Raw genomic sequence first — 17,581 nt, 5'->3', positions numbered from 1 at the left:
TTTCTTTAATTAAACAATAGCAAAGGACAGAAAGAGAAATGAACCATTTTTTTGAATGGAGATGAAAGTGAATGTTAACAAACTGAAAAATAGTTATGATTTGAAAGCAGAGAGAAGACATTGATAAATGGTAATTAATTTGCTACATAAAAAACTTTTTTGGCAGACCTTTTTGGAGACCAATAAGAGTGACTGACTGTGCTGGTGGTGTAAGGACAGTATAAATATCAGGACAATAACATATCAGAAGATTGCGTGGTTGGAAACTCATTTTCATCTGTCTTTTCACAGCACATTTAAGAGAAAATCGCATTCGCTACTTCCTGTAGCTTCTGTCTTGACGCGGATCCAATGTTTACAAAGGGTATTTCCAAATATCAGGATTCACGGAAATAACATCATCAAAAGAGTGTGTGGTTGGAAACTCATTTTCAACTCTGTTTGAGAAAATCACGTAAGATACTTTTTGTAGCTTCTGCGTTTGACGCACATCCGATGTTTACAAATGTGTTTTCATGTAGAGAATCAATTTTTCCTTCATTTAAAATCTTCTAGCTGTAGCTTTGAATCAAACTCACCTTTTGAGGGTGAAATTCATAAATCAAAATCCTAACTCATAAATCATAATTCATAAACATGTGAAAAATCTAAATACTAAAGAGGTCATTTATTTTACCACCTTATTTTTGATATTATGGAAACCAGGTGGAAATATTTATGAGTCTTGCAAGCATAAAATTAAGTTTCAGCCTTAAATCTGCGTTGCTAAAATACAAACACCGATAAACCCTCCAATTAATGAAATGATGCCCAAACCTTTCAATTTTCCCGCCAAACGCACAACCGCACTTTTCCTCCTAACCGCAACCACCGCCGCCGCCGCCGCCGCACAAACCACCAACTCCGCCGTTCCCTCTCCCCTCCCCGCGTTCTCTGCCGACAAACTCGGAGGCGAAATCCACGGCCTCATCCGCACCGCTCGTGCCGTCTCGGCGGTGCCGATTCTTTCCATTTTCTATTCTATTTTTCCTCGCTCAACTCTTCTCACAGTTCAATTTCACTTCTCTCTTCGATCTCTCAGGTTGCTTCCACCGTCGTTGACTACGAATTCTCGTTGCGCGGCCTTCACAAGGACTCCGACCAGTACCGTCGAGCGATTTCCCAGGTTTTCGCTGTTCCAATCGTTTTGGTGATAATAGCTTCGATTTTATGCTGTGTTGAGATGTTGAACTCATCGTTTTGATGCTTAGGTTCATCTACGCTCTGCCGAGAGGTTTCTCAAGTTATGCGAAGCCAACAAAGGGTTTTACGTGAAGGCTGGACAGTTCGTTGCTTCGCAGAAAGTGCTTCCTAAAGAGTATTCGTCCACTTTGTCTTCATTACAGGACCAGGTTTTTCTCAATTAAGTTCCAATTTCCTTTGTTTTTGGTTAGTTATCTTGCTAATTGGAATATTATGATGACCTAGGTTGCTCCTCTTCCTTTTAAAGTTATTAGGGAAGTGTTAAAGGATAATGTCGGACCTGATTTCTCTGAGATGTAAGTTGCCTTTAGTAACTGAACTTTGATTTTACAGAATCATTTATATTTTGTAATGTTGCATTGTTCAATTAATGGTTCTGTATTCTAATTTCTATTAAGCCCTCTCGTGCAAGAGCCATCTGGACTAAAAAGTGTGAAAATGCATAAGCTATTGTTGTAGCTTGAATTGAACCTACCTTTCAGAATTCTGACTGCTGATATAATACTCTCACCCATTAAATCCCCATGTTCTTTTATAATTTTTTATGCAAGTTAAAAACTTGAAACTTTAGTGGTCTTATTTGTAAGCTTTAACATTACTATTTATACTTACGTGAATTACAGGTTTTTGTCAATTGATGAACAGCCTATAGCCGCTGCATCTATTGCTCAAGTTCACCATGCAGTGCTGAAAAGTGGACATGAAGTAGCAATCAAGGTTTGTATATTGGTGTTAGTGGTTTCCTGAATTCTTGATGGATTTCTATGAAGTACAAACTGACATAGATATTAGACATAGATATTCCAACACAGTTGATGTCCAAAATATTGGAAACTGGGATACTGCATGCATGTACACACACAAATATAAAAGAGAAATTCAAATGAATTTGAATATAATATGACAAATGACCTAACTTGATAATCAGGATTTCTATATTCACTTTCTTTCTATAGCAATGAGCCTCACAAAAATACAAACAGACATCATTTTACAATGAAAACACTGTCTCTTAAAAAAAAAAAAAAAATTCACAAAACAGGATGAATTATAGCTCCAATGAAAGATTGAACATATTTCATGCCTTCTTGGGAGCTATAATTCATATTCTTGAGATTGAGAAAATTGAAGTATTGTGCTTGACTTGACTCCAATGAGTTGGATATTGTGCTTTATTAACAATGAAACGCCTGGCAGTTTTTTTATATCTTGTAATCCCTAAAATGCTTCTTCTGTAAACAGTAAACCCATTAGGTTGAAAATAACATTATCATTACAAAATTTCCTTGGTCAGTTGATTCAGTTCTAATTTGTTGAGTTAATTATATGGTTTGTTGATTCTACATCTCCACTTGAATGATGTTATGCTCAGGCACTATATCAAAACAAGATTTAGATTTAGCTACTTGAGTCCAAACCTGACTATAAGTATCACTATAAAATTTCATGGATTGCATTTGAGTTAATAGAAATAATTATTATGTATAATAATGCTATTTAGAAGATATTGTTATTTCCCTGATTATATCATATATGGTAGCATATAATATCACACATTGCTGGAAAATTTTAAAAGATTTATACTTCTATCATTATTTGGTAAACACTTATGTCATTTGCTTGTATGCTTCTTGCTAATACATATTTTGTATTGAGGTAAGCTACATTTTGAAAACTCTATTTGAATTGTAAAGTCATTTTCTTCACCGGAAACTAGGTACAATATCCTTGGATAGAGCAGCAGATGAATTTTGATACAAGGACAATGTATTTCCTATCAAAAACTATTGCATGGGTATGCTCTGGCTCTTGACAGCTGTAATTATTATTCTAGTTGATGTTGCTTCTTTGCTTTAATATTGCTTCCTTTGATTGCAGTTATACCCTCAATACAGGTTTGATTGGCTACCATTAACGTTTGCCAAGTCTGTGTCCTCAGAACTTGGTCAGTAAGAATGCCTAGTTACTCTATGAAAAATGCATTCTCTCACATAAGGGTGTATCATATATCAACTGTGGCCATATTGTCTAGCTTTAGAACCACCATAAATTTTCCCTACATATCAGCCACTGATTTATGTTAAGTATTTCAACTACTGATGCAAGTAGGGTAGTTAGTCTAGAATTTATTTTACCTGCTAAACATGATCAGTTTTTTTTTTTAATTATACTTTATCATTTATAAGTTATCCTTTTCTGGGACAAGGAATTCTGAGAGAGCAGCAAAGGAATTTGAGGTGACTGAATGAATGAGATATTTTCTCTTACTACTTTCTTGCAGATTTTGTTCAGGAGGCAAGGAATTCTGAGATAGCAGCCAAAAATTTCAAAAATAACAAAATGGTCAGAATTCCTCATGTATTCTGGGTATGATAATTGAGATAATTTTTGCTCCTTCTGTGAACTTCTTATTTAGTATTTTTGTACTACTTACCAATTTACCATCAAATTATGCATGCAGGACTTGACAACAAGGCAAGTCCTAACCATGCAGTTTTATACAGGACACAAGGTATGATTTATCAGTCATGTCAGTAAATGATTATGTTGGAAAAAAATTGTTGTCGCATTAGTTCTAAAGATAGCACTTATTGATAAATCATTTATAAACTCCTTGAACCTTGTAAATTTATAAACTTAACAGTTTTTGTTGCTTGTTTTTGATCTGGGGCTTTGGTTGTTACATTGTCTCCCTCTTGAATGCTTGACATTCACTTCATCATTAAGCCCACTTGATTGTTAGGATTCTCCTCAGGTGATTTTGGTTTTCAAAGGAAAACCAAAACCTCCCAACCCTATCTTCGATACTATTGCCACCTTGTCTGTCTTCCTTTAACGAATGTCTTTGAGGATGCTTAAATGAGGTCTAACAACAGGAGAGGGTTGCATTATATACCATTAGTATTTCTTAGCTATCCAATTTGTGATTTTCTAAGATATATTTACTTTTAGTAGGTCCTTAAGCAGTTTCTTAGCCCTTGTGTGGGAGGAGAAGCATAACATTCACAATATATAAAGAAGAAAGGGCATCATGTACTAAGGAGAATACCTTAACAATCAAAGAAAATGACAGAAAGGAAAAAGAAATGGAAATTTGAACAGTGAAATTTGGAATTATTATATTTTTAAATGTAAAGTTGTCTGCTTATTAAAACAGATGTGCTTATATTCTTCAATATATGCTTTGTTGCTTCTTTTGCAGTGGACACTTTTCATTCCTTTGAGAAAAAACAAAACTGTATTATTGAAGTTTTATGCTATTCTGCTCAGATAACACGAACTGGTGCATACCCTAGTGAAGTATTCTTGTGGTTATAAAATTAAGCCAAAACCCATTAATTTATATAATTATTAAATGACAAAGTCAGTCTCGCATGGGCATTTTTATATTATGTTACTGCAGTGTGCTTGTAGTAATATTGATATTCAAGCTGTGCTATGCTTTAGATTTCTGTATATCACATTCTATTAATAGTTGGATTACTCAATTTCAGATTGATGACTTGGATTTTCTGAATCAGATTGGGGTTGATCCAGAAAAGGTTGACTTGTCACAGCTATGGTGAACTCGTGTAAATTGTGTTTTATGTTCTTTATGGTGGGATTATTTCTCTTATTGTGGTGCAGCCATGCAGCATTGGTAATTAGTTGATGAATGTTATCACCAATCAGATGAATATCAACTCAAAGTCACATTCATTTCTTCCTATTGTTATAGTGCTAAGTGCTCACTTGCTTATCTGATTCATTCTAAACATGTTACTGAAGGTAGCAAAATCACTGACTGAGCTGTTTGCTGAAATGATATTTGTACATGGTTACATACATGGTGATCCACACCCTGGTAATATATTAGTTTCTCCCGAAGGTTGTAATGGTTTCTCTTTGGGTACGTACTAATGTATTTGAAATCATTTTTTCTCTAATTGGATACTAACTGAAACTTAGAACATGGAAAAATTTAATCTTGACCTTTTCCACCCTATTGGAATTATTTTGCAGTTCTTCTAGATCATGCAGTCTACACGACATTGGATGATGAATTCAGAAAAGATTTTTGTCAATTATGGGAAGCTTTAATTCTCAAGGATTCAATGAAAACAATGCAGCTTGGTGAGCGATTTGGTGCCAGGAAGTATTCCAGATACTTACCCATCATTTTCACTGGAACAACCATTGAAAGGTTCCTTCCTGACTTTCTGTTTATTGATACATATAAATGATATTGGATTGATATTTGAAATTTATCCAATTTGATAATTGTAGTTATTTATTATGGTTTCACTTAGTGGTGGATTACAAATTACAACAGTAATGCACAACTCATTGCAATTGGTATGATCTATCTGTTTATTCATTTTATTGTTTGGATTGTGCATACAATTCTCACGTTTAACAAATTATATTGGTAAATAGTCGAGGGCTATTGTAGATACGAGTAATCAAGGAGTACTGTAGTGTGGTCATTAAAAGGTTACTATCATTGTATAAACTAAGTCTGTCTACGGCCTGGTGCAATGGTTTGCTCATTGCATTACCATTGTTAGGTCCCAGGTCCGAGAAATGACATGCCCTCATCCAGACCAAAAAATTCATTGTATAAATTAAGGATCAGAAATTTCTTAAAATAACCATGTGATGATTCCTTTGTTTTTAAAATTGTTTATATCGGAGGATATCAAATAGCTGAAGCCTAAAGTGGAGAATGCTTTCAAATTAAGCTCCATATCTTAATGTGCCTTTTGGAGGAAGCTTTGTATTAAGTGCTAATAATGTCGGGCACAAAATGATGATCTCTTGAATTGCCTGATGTATCGGAGAAAAATAAAACCTTGTATGTCATGATTACCAATTTATTACAAACATCTCCTTAGTTGCTTCCAAAAGGAATGAACTAATGATCATCCAAAAAAACCATGATTGGATATTTGGCCTTCCTTTGGTTCTTAGCCTAGGATTTATTAGGAGTTAGTAGTTATAATTGTAATGGTAAATTAGTTATAATGGTTAAGTGCAATGCTTTAAAAATCGGACGAGTCGAGATATTGAGGTTGAATTGGTGAGTCACTAATTAAATTGTATGATCCTGTCTTTATGAAATTTTTTTACAAAAAATGTATGTCATATATATTTCATACCAATAAATTTTAATAAAATTCATGCCACCTTGAAGAAGTCCTCAAAAAAATTGTAGCCAATATATAATACAGACAAAACATCCAAATTATAGATCGGTTGAATCACATAAATTAATATATTATTAAATATATAATTTTTAATTAAAATATACTATATAAATCATATAAGTCAATTGTATAACAATAGTGTATGTTGGTTTAGTGGTCGGGTCACTAAGGTGTTAAATAATCACATTCACCAAGATTCAAGTCCCATCTTATCTAAAGTTATTTTTGTTTTTGCTTTGTATAAAGAAATACATGAGAAAACAAAGGTTGAACTATATGAATTGGTATGTAAAACATAATTTAATATAGTATATATATTAATATTATATTTGTTAAGTATAATAACATGAAATTGCTTGGTTCAGTGGTAAGGCATTTGCTCTCAAATGTCTTGATCAGTGCATGTGTCAAACTTGAGAACAGAGGTTGAACTACATGAATTGGTATGTAAAACATAATTTAATATAGTATATATATATATATATATATATATATATTATATTTGTCAAGTATAATAACATGAAATTGCTTGGTTCAGTGGTAAGGCATTTGCTCTCAAATGTCTTGATCAATGCATGTGGCAAACTTTGAGATGTGAGACTCAGACCGGTGATCCAGTCAGTTCGAGTCGATTTTTAAAACTATGGTTAAGTGTTGGTTGCTGAAATTAATTATCTTTTGTTGATAGTTTAGATCTTGTTGGTTACATCTTATTCTAATTTAAACTTTTCTTTACAAAAAAAAAAAGCACACACATATATATATATATATATATATATATATATTTGCTGAAATCCACTATTTCAGCAGTTACACCAGTTTTAAGTGGGTTAGTGGCATACCCGATTGGTTGTCGGCCTGTGATCCAGTCAATCTGAGCCAATTTTTAAAACTATGATTAAGTGTTAGTTGCTGAAATTAATTATCTTCTGTTGATAGTAGTTTAGATCTTGTTGGTTACGTGTTTTTATCTTAATTTAAACTTTTTCTCTACAAAAAAAAAAGCATTTATATATATATATATATGCTATATCAATAATAACAAATTCATTTTCATTTCTTCATTCCCTATTTCAAGTTTCAACTCTCCTTTGTTAATATGATTTATTGCAGGGGGCTCCTTGACGGATTAATGCAGAAAGATGAAAGACCTGTTGTGTTAATGAGCTTGTTTTCTGTTGCCTTTTGCTTTTGTTCTGCTTTGTTTTTATTTTTTTTGGAAGGCAATGTAATCTGTGACTAATAATTTGTTTCTTGCATAAAAAAGTTATCAATGGGGCATTTTATGTAATTTGCAGCAAAAATGTTGTTGGCATATCAATCAAAGAAAAAGAGACCTTGAAACACGAATTGAAAAGTCTGTTGTTTGAGGACGTATCTTCATTCATGGAGTCTCTGCCCCCAGATTTTATTGCTATACTGCGTGTAGAGTAAGAAACAGAGTTCAAGCTTGCTTTATTGGACGCTGAAAATTTGTGTTACTTGATGAGCTTAACATATCTTACTTTTTTCATTCTAGTGCACTGTTGAGGTCTATCATTAGAAAGATGGATGTCTCACGGGTCACGAGGTTGCTAACTTACACTAAATATGCGGTGTATGGTCGTCTCTGTCTAAAGTCGAATGGTGAAGGCGAATCGTGTAAAATACTCGGAACAAACTTGTGTGAGTTCCCTTCTCATTTCTTAAAAGTTTACATGAAAGCTTGTCATAATTCACTGAATGAATTGCCTCTAACTAGATCCTTTAGGAAATTAATTAAAGAAACAAATATAGAAAGTGTTTATTTAAAATAAAAATATTTATTATGTTAAAAATACACAGAGCATTTAATGTTTATTTCTTAAAAAATTTTACAACACTTAAATCTATGTTGAGTATTTTTTTTAATGAAATGTACAAAAACATTCCTTTGCAGAACCTTGTGTCAATAGTGTTATGTCTGTTCCCAAACCCGTACATGATACATCTACCCCTTTACACCGATTACTCATGCTTTTCTTACCCAAAAGTGGTAAGTGTAAAGAGGGAGAAATACTAGTGAAAACCTACGATACCTGTTTCGTCTGTAAGTCCAAGGATATTTTGAGTCATCGTGTGATGGAACTACTTGGAGAAGATTGTTGTTCTTCCAAGTTCTCCATGCAAGGACCTTTAAACTCTTGAGGTTGACCACGAATTTGGATGAGGAACTCCTTTGAAGAAGTTTCAATGGAAAAGAATCACCAAGGAGGTTCGGTTACTCCATGAAAGAGTGATGAAGCTTGTTGAACAAGCTAAAAGGTTGGAAACCTTTGAGAGAAACTTAGAGAGAAAGTTTCTCCACGAAATTTAGGACTTTAAGAGGAGAGAATTTGAGTCAAATTCTGATTTCATATCTCAAAAAGTGAAGTACAATGAGCAATTTAGAAATATATAGAGAGAGGTAGCTTGTAGAGGAAGCTAACCTTAACCATGGTTCACTAGGAACCATGGTAAGGTGTAGCTAACCATCCATGGTTTCTAAAACTTGTAGGAGAAGCTAACCTTGACCATGGTTTACTTAAGAACCATGGTAAGATCAACCAAACCTACTAAGGTTTAGAAGCTTGGAAGGAAAGCTTCAAAGCTTGTCAGAGAAGCTAGAAATTTTGGCCAATAATAAAAGGAATGAGTTAGGCGGGCAAGGCTAAAAAATGCTCCATGATTTATTTCAAAAATATTTGATTTGGTTTAGTTAGGTTCATCATATGATGATGAGACCTAGCTAAATCAAATCTATGAAAAATTAGGAGCAAAATGAGTTTAATATGCAAAATTTTGCCTAGGCCCAGTTATGGCCTAATTACTAGTCACACCCTCAAGCATTGCTAAATGCCACCCCTTTTTCCCTACTGAAAAAATATAAAATGAATGTATCAACAAAGGAGGTTAAATGGAGTTAAACTCTCCAAGTAACCCACCCTAAAATCAATATACAATCACTAGTTAAAAGCAAGTAAAGTGCCTCACAAATACAAAGACAAAAATAAGCCTATACAAAGAGACTACTATATGTACAAACATATGAAAGGTCTTTAATATCATCCCATTCCTCTTGGTTCTTTTAAGATATCACCTCTTGGATTCCTTGGCCTTGGCCATAGTCTATCATCGTGTCTGAAGTATTTTTCGCTCTGTTGGTCGATGGGTTATCACGGTTTTGTCATTTAAAAGACGTTTCGATAGGTTAAGGAAGGAGAGTGTTTTATAAACTATTCATAGTCTTGATTCTTAAGCAATGTAGAACTTTTAGACATGTTAGAACAAACCTTTCACTCAAGACTAAGGGATAAGAGTGACCTAAATACTCTTTCTAGCACCAATATTCCAACCGTTAATTCGTAAATATTATTAGAGTTGCCGTATTTAAGGTATTGTCCATTTTGACATTCGTTGGGTCATCATGATTTTGTTTTTGAAAAGGTGTTTTGGTGGGTTAAGGAAGAATGGTATTTATAAATTATTATTAGTCTCAATTTTTAAGCAATGTGAGCCTTTTAAGTATATCATTTCGGTACTTAATTTGGATGCACAAAAGTTGGGAGGATGAGATTTATGCAAGTATTTATCGTAAATACAAGATTTCTGGTGTTGATATTTTTCATATAGGCCAGAGAAAAGAATATAAGAGCTTGCAGAATTAATTTTCACTATGATTTTGCTTTTTGTGCTTCCAGATTTTAATGCGAAAGCTGGTTTTTTCAGTTTCATATCAACGATAAAATATCTCCACATCCTAATTACGGTCTTTATAGGTGAGATTGCTTTTACCTATGATTTGATTTAAATATCACCTTGAGTTTGAACTATTTCCCTTTGCCCCCTTCCATCAGGGACCATTGATGTTATCCCTTGGAAGCAGAAGTTGAAAAGTGTACAGAAATACTTGTACAGCAAGATCAGTTGCGACTCTTTTGGCTGCCTGGTGCATTCCGTTTTTCTCCTTTTATGTATCAGTCGTAATACATTGTTTTAGATATTGAATTCTGTCTCGACCAAAGGCTTATTTGACGGTATACTATCCCTGAATAAGAGTTGGGAGTGTACCAAATGACAGATCAAAGTATGAAAGAAGCGAATCTCAATTGTATAAACAGAATGAATGATTATAGTTAAAATAAATTAAAACAATCTTAACCATTGTGTATACTGTATAGGTTATATGGTTAAAATTCTCTTTTCACCTCTTATGCACGCATTACATGTCTATGAGGATGTGTAAATTTACATCATGCAACCAATTCTCCTTGAGAACTAGAAATCTAGGTTTTTTTTTTTTTTGAAAAAATACAAATTTTATGCGAAACATTACGGATTAAGTAATATAATCTGTATAATATCCTCTTACAACCAATAGAAGTTGCTTTTCTAACAAATTTTTTTACCTAAATAATAAATATCCATCTCTCCAACCATTAAAATCAAAATTCTAAACATGTTTGTTGGAAAAAAAAATGAGTAAAGTGTCATTTAGTTCCTAATATTGAAAGAGGTTGTTAGTTATTTACTAGTTTAAATTGAGGTGAATTACATACAAAAAAGGTTTTTCTAAATAAAAAATCTCCTTTATCTTTTTTCATAAAAAGAAAAATATCTTTTCAAATTTAAAACTTGTAATAATAGAATAAAATAAAAAAAAAATAGATTCTTTTTATTGGAGGTGTAACGAATACTTTGTAATTTAAGGGGCTGCAGCTGCACTCACCTGATTCGTTCTAAAGGTTTCGACGGTAAAGAGGTCATTGTCCTTTACCTCTTACCTCTTCATTCTCTTCCCTTGATTTGTTTCATTCTCTTATTGGTGATTCAGCCTCAAGGTTTTAGTGAGGCGCGTAGACTGCGGCGTTGTCCTCGTCAATTTTCTATAAGTGGGCTCTCAATGTGTCTTTTCCTTTGCGAGTCTCTGATTCTGGTGTTACATAAGCTTATTTATTAATTATATCATCTGTTTTATTTCACTAATTAGCTTATTATTGAATTAATGTGGCAACTCCTTGGCTAAAGTGGAGTTAAATTTATTACGTAACACATGGCTTCCTTGATGGAGCTATTTAAGGCCCCGTAACTCCTCTCCTTACCTTCATTCTAATTAATCAGTTTTACACATTCTCTCTCTCTCTGAAGACTCGAAATGGTTCTTTCGAAAACTGCCTCTCAGACAGATGTCTCTGTCCATTCAACCTTCGCCTCTCGCTATGTCCGCGCCTCCCTCCCCAGGTGGATCTCTCTCTCTTTAATGGATCCTTAATTATTATATATGTGAATGTGATGATGATTGATGATGCATGCATCATGCATGTATGCATGCATGGAATGGTGTTGCAGGTTCAAGATGCCGGAACAATCGATTCCGAAGGAAGCGGCGTACCAGATCATAAACGACGAGCTGATGCTTGACGGGAACCCTCGGCTGAACCTGGCCTCCTTTGTGACGACGTGGATGGAGCCTGAATGCGACAAACTCATCATGGCTGCCATCAACAAAAACTACGTCGACATGGATGAGTACCCTGTCACCACTGAGCTCCAGGTAACATCCCACTTCTTCCATGCTTCTCTACCTTCAATATCTATTCCATCAATACATAACATCCTCTTATTGCCAATCAACGCCCTCAATTTCCACTCTCAACAAAATTACTCTTTTATCTCACCATTTCAATACAAAATCATTCTTTTTTTTATTTATATATATATTTGTATAAGAGCCTTAAGAGGACCATTTTCTTAAATTGCTTTTTCTTGCACCAAAAGTGATAAAAACTTTCATGCATCATAATTAATGTTAAAACAAAACTCATTTTTGAAAGAGCTACAATTTTATGAATGGTGACAGCTCCTTTCATTCAATTTAAGATATCATCTGACTTATTTAACGTGAATAAAAGTAAATTAAGTAATTCTAATTATTGAGAAGCAAATTAATAACTTTTATTTTCATATATTTACAATATATTATGTATGTATTTTAATATAAATTACTGGTTTTTCATTAATGAGAAAAATTACTTAGTTACTTATAAAGATAATTATTCATTCTAAAAGAATCAAATTCAGTCGAATTGTGTTAATTTGATATGCCTTTAAATTTATAAAATTTCTCGAAATCACCCATAAATTTTAGCATAATGGTGGCATTTTTATTTTTATTTTTTTATTTTTTATTTTTTAAATCCCAGGATTGTGTTAACGAGGGACTTGAATAAATACTCCCCAGAGTCATAAATTCGAATATCATTACCACCGCGTACATTCAAAAACACATTATACAAAATTCTTGAGGCAGTATGTTTTACATCTTAAAAGATTATTAAAAATATATTATTTTCATGACTAAAACCCAGTACCATTTATTTTCAATTTTTATTTTTTAAAGTGAAAATTTATTGTTCACTATTTTAAACTTCAGAATTTCTTTTTATATATTTTTAATTTTTATCTGCGGGCTCTGCTTTTGTTTCTGTTACACCCATGTTTCATAATTGTGAGACATTTAAATTGGGGGCCCATATCGAAAACATGGAGAGCCCTCAATCAATGGCAGGCAATTACGAAGTCCATTGGCCCAATCAAAATACATTGGGCCAGTCTTTTGTTTTGATAACTGGAACCAATTTAAGACATATAGTAATGGAAATTTAAGACTAATGGTTGGTTATATATATAAAAAAAAGTACTAGATCTAGAAATTTAAACATGTGTGTGTCGAAACATTTAATTGAAAATTTTTTCCATCCAACATTTTTCAATCTTAAGACTCGTAAGAACTCAGTTAAATATAGATAAACTTCAACATACGAAATTAAGGGGAGGTGTATTAACTTATGAATTATATTAAGGGGCGGTTTATTAAATTGTGTCTATAAATACATGGTATAAAATTATTGAATACATTTTTAAATCAGTCTAAAAAGTCAAGCATTTGATGATTGTTTTTTATATAACAAATGTTTTATTTTTAATGGCTTATCATATATTTATAAACACAATAAAAAATAATAAACATTTTATAATATAAAATTGATGACTTTTGGCTCAGACACTAATCATAATCCCTAACATTTTAGAGCTTAGACCATTGTAAAAGCTACCCAACGGAGCTTCCTTTATCGGCTTGGCAATATGGCAATATGTCAATATCCCACTTTTATTTGTGGAATTTAATATACTCTCTTTGTATGTGCCCAAACCCTTAACATAGGGTGAAAAAGATACAGCAATTTCATCCATTTATATAGTCTTAATATGAAACAAATCTTCATTCATACTAAATAAATGTTTATTAATATCTAGTAGATTAGTGATATCCTTTTGTAAAACCTAATTTCTCTTCTCTAGTTTAACTTTATCATGAAATGGTTTATGATGAATTGATTTTAAGATTGTGAATATATATATATATATATATATATATATATATATATATTTTCATGCGTGTTGGTTTCAATTTTCCTGCAAGGCAAGTTTAGGTTTTCATCTTTTTAAGTGGTAGAATGAATAACGACAAATTAAGTTTAATTTTTAAGGGTGAAACTAAAATCTGAATTAGGTAAAAATCAACCTTATTCACTACATTGTCAACTTACTCTCCAAGTCCCACGTGATACCTAGCATAAAAAAATAAAAATGTGTATCATCAATGTAGTGATCAAATTCATCTTAACCATAGAAAAAAGATAAGTCATATTTTTCTTTATCTATACCATCAAATTAATTAGGTCAATATAATCACATGTGCTGATAAGGTGGAAGGGACCAAGTTGGCAAGCATGTGGGGTCTAAGTAATAACTGTATCCACATAAGAAAAAGTTAACATTACACTAGTTTGGGAACATGTCAATATTTGGGTGATTTAGATCTACCAGAATTAAAATGAGTAATGTTATATAAAAATTCATGTAAAGTCGGGTGGTTGATCTTTCAAATAAATGTTATTCAATGTAGACAGATTTTTTTTTTTAAATTGCTTTTAGGTTGATTTAATGACTAACGTGAAGAAGAATTATGTGAATAATCGATATCTAAAAGAATTTAATGTCACTCAAGCTATAACTCTCTAACATTATATTATATTTAGTTGTGATTGTATAATTATTCAGTAATTTCATTTTCGTTACAAACTGTCATAGAAGTTATCTTGTAAAATAGATTTACATGATACTATGTTCTTTAAACGACATTAACAAATGGAGATATAAATCATTTTTTTAAAATTGAAAATAATGAGAAACAAAAAAAACTATTGAAGAATTAAAACCAAATTTAATTATTTTTAGAAGACTAAAAACATATTTTTATCTTTAATTTAAATGACACAAACTCTTTTAGGGATTGCTTGATCTAGAGATCGTATTCTAGCAAACCTAACTTAGCAAGCATTATTCTCTGATTCTCCTATACTAATTATAAATTTGTAATAAAAAGTTAAAAAGAAATATTTACATCATACTTGCTCTATAAAGTAAAAGAGAATGGTTGAAACTTGAAAGTTACACTACTTCCTAAAGAATACATACAGGGCAAAAATGATTTCATATTTCTAAGGAGTACTGTATATACTTGTGGGAGAAAAGAGAACTAAGAAGATAGAAAAAGGAACGTGATAGATATAACATATTTAATAATAAGAAGAAAAACAGCATGGAGATAGCTTAATATAAGTCATTAGTCAAATATGTACATATGTTATAATCTAACTTTGTTATTAATCTACTATGTGCATGTGTTCTATCCACGTTCTCTAAAAATAGCATAATATAAGTTAAATATGTACATATGTTCTACTCATTGAGTGTATAATATATGTACATAGATTCTATTTATAGAGTGTAAATATAAATTAAAAGGTGTGACATAGTTGATAAATAATCTTATCTTTTAAATGTGATCGGAAATTTAATTTTAAGCCAATACATATGAAAAAATATTTGTTGAAAGAGATCAATCATTAATATTTTAGAGGACAAATCCTTAACTTTCGGTTAAGAGATATATTGATTTGCCAAAAAAAAGAATGCATAAAGATTGCTAATGAAATTTTGAGTATATAGTTGATTTGTGCATATGTTTTGATCGACTTTACCATTAAACTTTGTATGCATGCAGAACCGGTGTGTTAACATGATAGCTCATCTTTTCAATGCACCACTTGAAGAGTCAGAAACTGCAGTTGGTGTTGGCACCGTTGGCTCATCAGAGGCCATAATGTTGGCTGGATTAGCATTCAAAAGGAGGTGGCAAAACAGAAGGAAACAAGAAGGGAAGCCAATTGACAGTCCTAACATTGTCACTGGTGCCAATGTTCAGGTACACAAACCACTTCTTAATGTTCTACACTGTACAAGAGCATAGTATAACTGAAATTTTAGTGTAACTGAAAATTGATTTTGAAAATTCTAGCATATTGATGTCAATAATAAATAAGTCATTGGGTTTGGTTGATTCTACCATGTGAAGGTTTGCTGGGAGAAATTTGCAAGGTACTTTGAGGTGGAGTTGAAAGAGGTGAAGCTGCGTGATGGATACTATGTAATGGACCCTGAAAAGGCTGTGGAAATGGTGGATGAGAACACCATTTGTGTTGCGGCCATCCTTGGTTCCACTCTGAATGGAGAGTTTGAAGATGTTAAGAGCTTAAACGATCTCCTCCTGGCAAAGAATGAGGAAACTGGGTGAGTTTTGCACATATTAATTGAGTCCTTCCTATTTTTTGTGAACTGAGTCTAAAGTACTTAATAATTGGAATTGATATATGAAATTAAATTTTGGGTAGATGGAACACTCCAATTCATGTGGATGCAGCCAGTGGTGGATTCATTGCACCCTTTCTTTATCCAGAGCTAGAGTGGGATTTTCGGTTACCACTAGTGAAGAGCATCAATGTTAGTGGACACAAATATGGTCTAGTCTATGCTGGAATTGGTTGGGTCATTTGGAGAAGCAAGGAAGACCTTCCTGACGAACTCATTTTCCACATTAACTATCTTGGAGCTGATCAACCCACCTTCACCCTCAACTTCTCCAAAGGTAATTCACACACTCAATTGGTTTAGTAACTACCAACTAGATTAATGGACCTGAATCATGCTTTCCCTTTCTACCATTAATTAGTTTATGCCTAATGGTCAATACTAATTCCTTTCATTAAATATGCAACGAATGCAGGTTCTAGCCAAGTTATTGCTCAGTACTACCAACTCATTCGATTGGGTTATGAGGTATTAATTAAGACACCCATTTAGGCAAAACATAGATTAAATTTCTTATATCCTTAGCATCCAATTCTTAAACCAAGCAATGACAAGTGACTGTATTTTGTTAACATGAATTTGTGAGTCCTACTTATGTTAGTAACATGAAGTTTATAAGCTTCTCAAATTATGTAAACTTTATTCTTTTTTTCCTTTTGTGAAAGTGTTATATATATTAATTGGGATGGCAGGGCTATAAAATGGTGATGGAAAACTGCACAGACAACATGGTAGTGCTGAAGGAAGGACTAGAGAAAACAGGGCGGTTTGCAATTGTATCGAAAGACGTTGGTGTGCCATTGGTTGCGTTCACATTGAAGGATCGTAACCACTTTGATGAATTCCAAATCTCTGATATGCTGAGGCGTTATGGATGGATAGTGCCAGCATACACGATGCCCCCAGATGCACAGCATGTGACAGTGCTACGTGTTGTGATCAGGGAGGACTTTTCTCGCACCCTCGCCGAGCGTCTTGTGAGTGATGTCACCAAAGTGTTGCACGAGCTCGATTCGCTTCCTGCTCGGGTCATCAGCAACACCGTCACTGCTGCCGGAGAAGATGTCGATAATGGGGCCAAGGTGCTCGTTGCCAAGAAGAGTGAAATTGAGACACAAAGGGAAATCACTTCAGCTTGGAAGAAGTTTGTCATGGAGAGGAAGAAGATGAACTGTGTTTGTTAAGACTTCAGACCACTCCCTATGTCTCTACCACCTTTCTTTTACTACAAACTACATTATTATTTATATGAGTTTTTGATAAATGGGAGAACCTACCATGTAAGTTTTGATATTTGAAATTAATGAGTTTTTGATATGAGCTTTGTAAGTATGATTTATTTTATTTTGTCAAGTCCAGTTGTGTTCTTTTAATCCCAGAAG

General features: G+C 33.0%; 2 protein-coding genes across 4 annotated transcripts; both read left to right on the top strand.

The window, feature by feature from the left end:
• Positions 1 to 73: 73 nt before the first annotated feature.
• Positions 74 to 10,594, top strand: LOC109814182 (Protein kinase superfamily protein). 3 transcript variants are annotated; one of them, XM_083063232.1, is made up of 17 exons: positions 74 to 454; positions 706 to 995; positions 1,082 to 1,165; positions 1,251 to 1,391; positions 1,468 to 1,538; positions 1,866 to 1,959; positions 2,960 to 3,037; positions 3,121 to 3,187; positions 3,524 to 3,609; positions 3,704 to 3,754; positions 4,737 to 4,784; positions 5,011 to 5,131; positions 5,245 to 5,425; positions 7,727 to 7,858; positions 7,948 to 8,093; positions 10,155 to 10,204; positions 10,283 to 10,371. In XM_083063232.1, the coding sequence occupies exons 2-16, from the start codon at positions 804 to 806 to the stop codon at positions 10,169 to 10,171; spliced, it is 1,509 nt and encodes a 502-aa protein (XP_082919358.1). In that variant the 5' UTR covers positions 74 to 454; positions 706 to 803; the 3' UTR covers positions 10,172 to 10,204; positions 10,283 to 10,371. The 3 variants fall into 3 exon arrangements, with proteins under 3 accessions (XP_082919358.1, XP_082919357.1, XP_020234142.1); XM_020378553.3 differs by having other exon boundaries at positions 94 to 454; positions 10,127 to 10,204; positions 10,283 to 10,594; XM_083063231.1 differs by lacking the exon at positions 1,468 to 1,538 and having other exon boundaries at positions 86 to 454; positions 1,888 to 1,959; positions 10,127 to 10,204; positions 10,283 to 10,594.
• A 571-nt stretch (positions 10,595 to 11,165) lies between these two features.
• LOC109814176 (glutamate decarboxylase 1) lies at positions 11,166 to 17,516 on the top strand. The gene is made up of 7 exons (XM_020378544.3): positions 11,166 to 11,666; positions 11,775 to 11,979; positions 15,556 to 15,756; positions 15,907 to 16,121; positions 16,223 to 16,476; positions 16,615 to 16,667; positions 16,892 to 17,516. Exons 1-7 carry the CDS (start codon positions 11,581 to 11,583, stop codon positions 17,381 to 17,383), a joined length of 1,506 nt encoding a protein of 501 aa, XP_020234133.1. The 5' UTR covers positions 11,166 to 11,580; the 3' UTR covers positions 17,384 to 17,516.
• The last annotated feature ends 65 nt before the right edge of the window (positions 17,517 to 17,581 follow it).

This window comes from Cajanus cajan, chromosome 9 (genome assembly GCF_000230855.2).
Source record: "Cajanus cajan strain Asha chromosome 9, NIPB_CcT2T_4, whole genome shotgun sequence".
NCBI lineage: Eukaryota > Viridiplantae > Streptophyta > Magnoliopsida > Fabales > Fabaceae > Cajanus > Cajanus cajan.
This window is presented reverse-complemented; position numbering and strand designations above follow the sequence as displayed.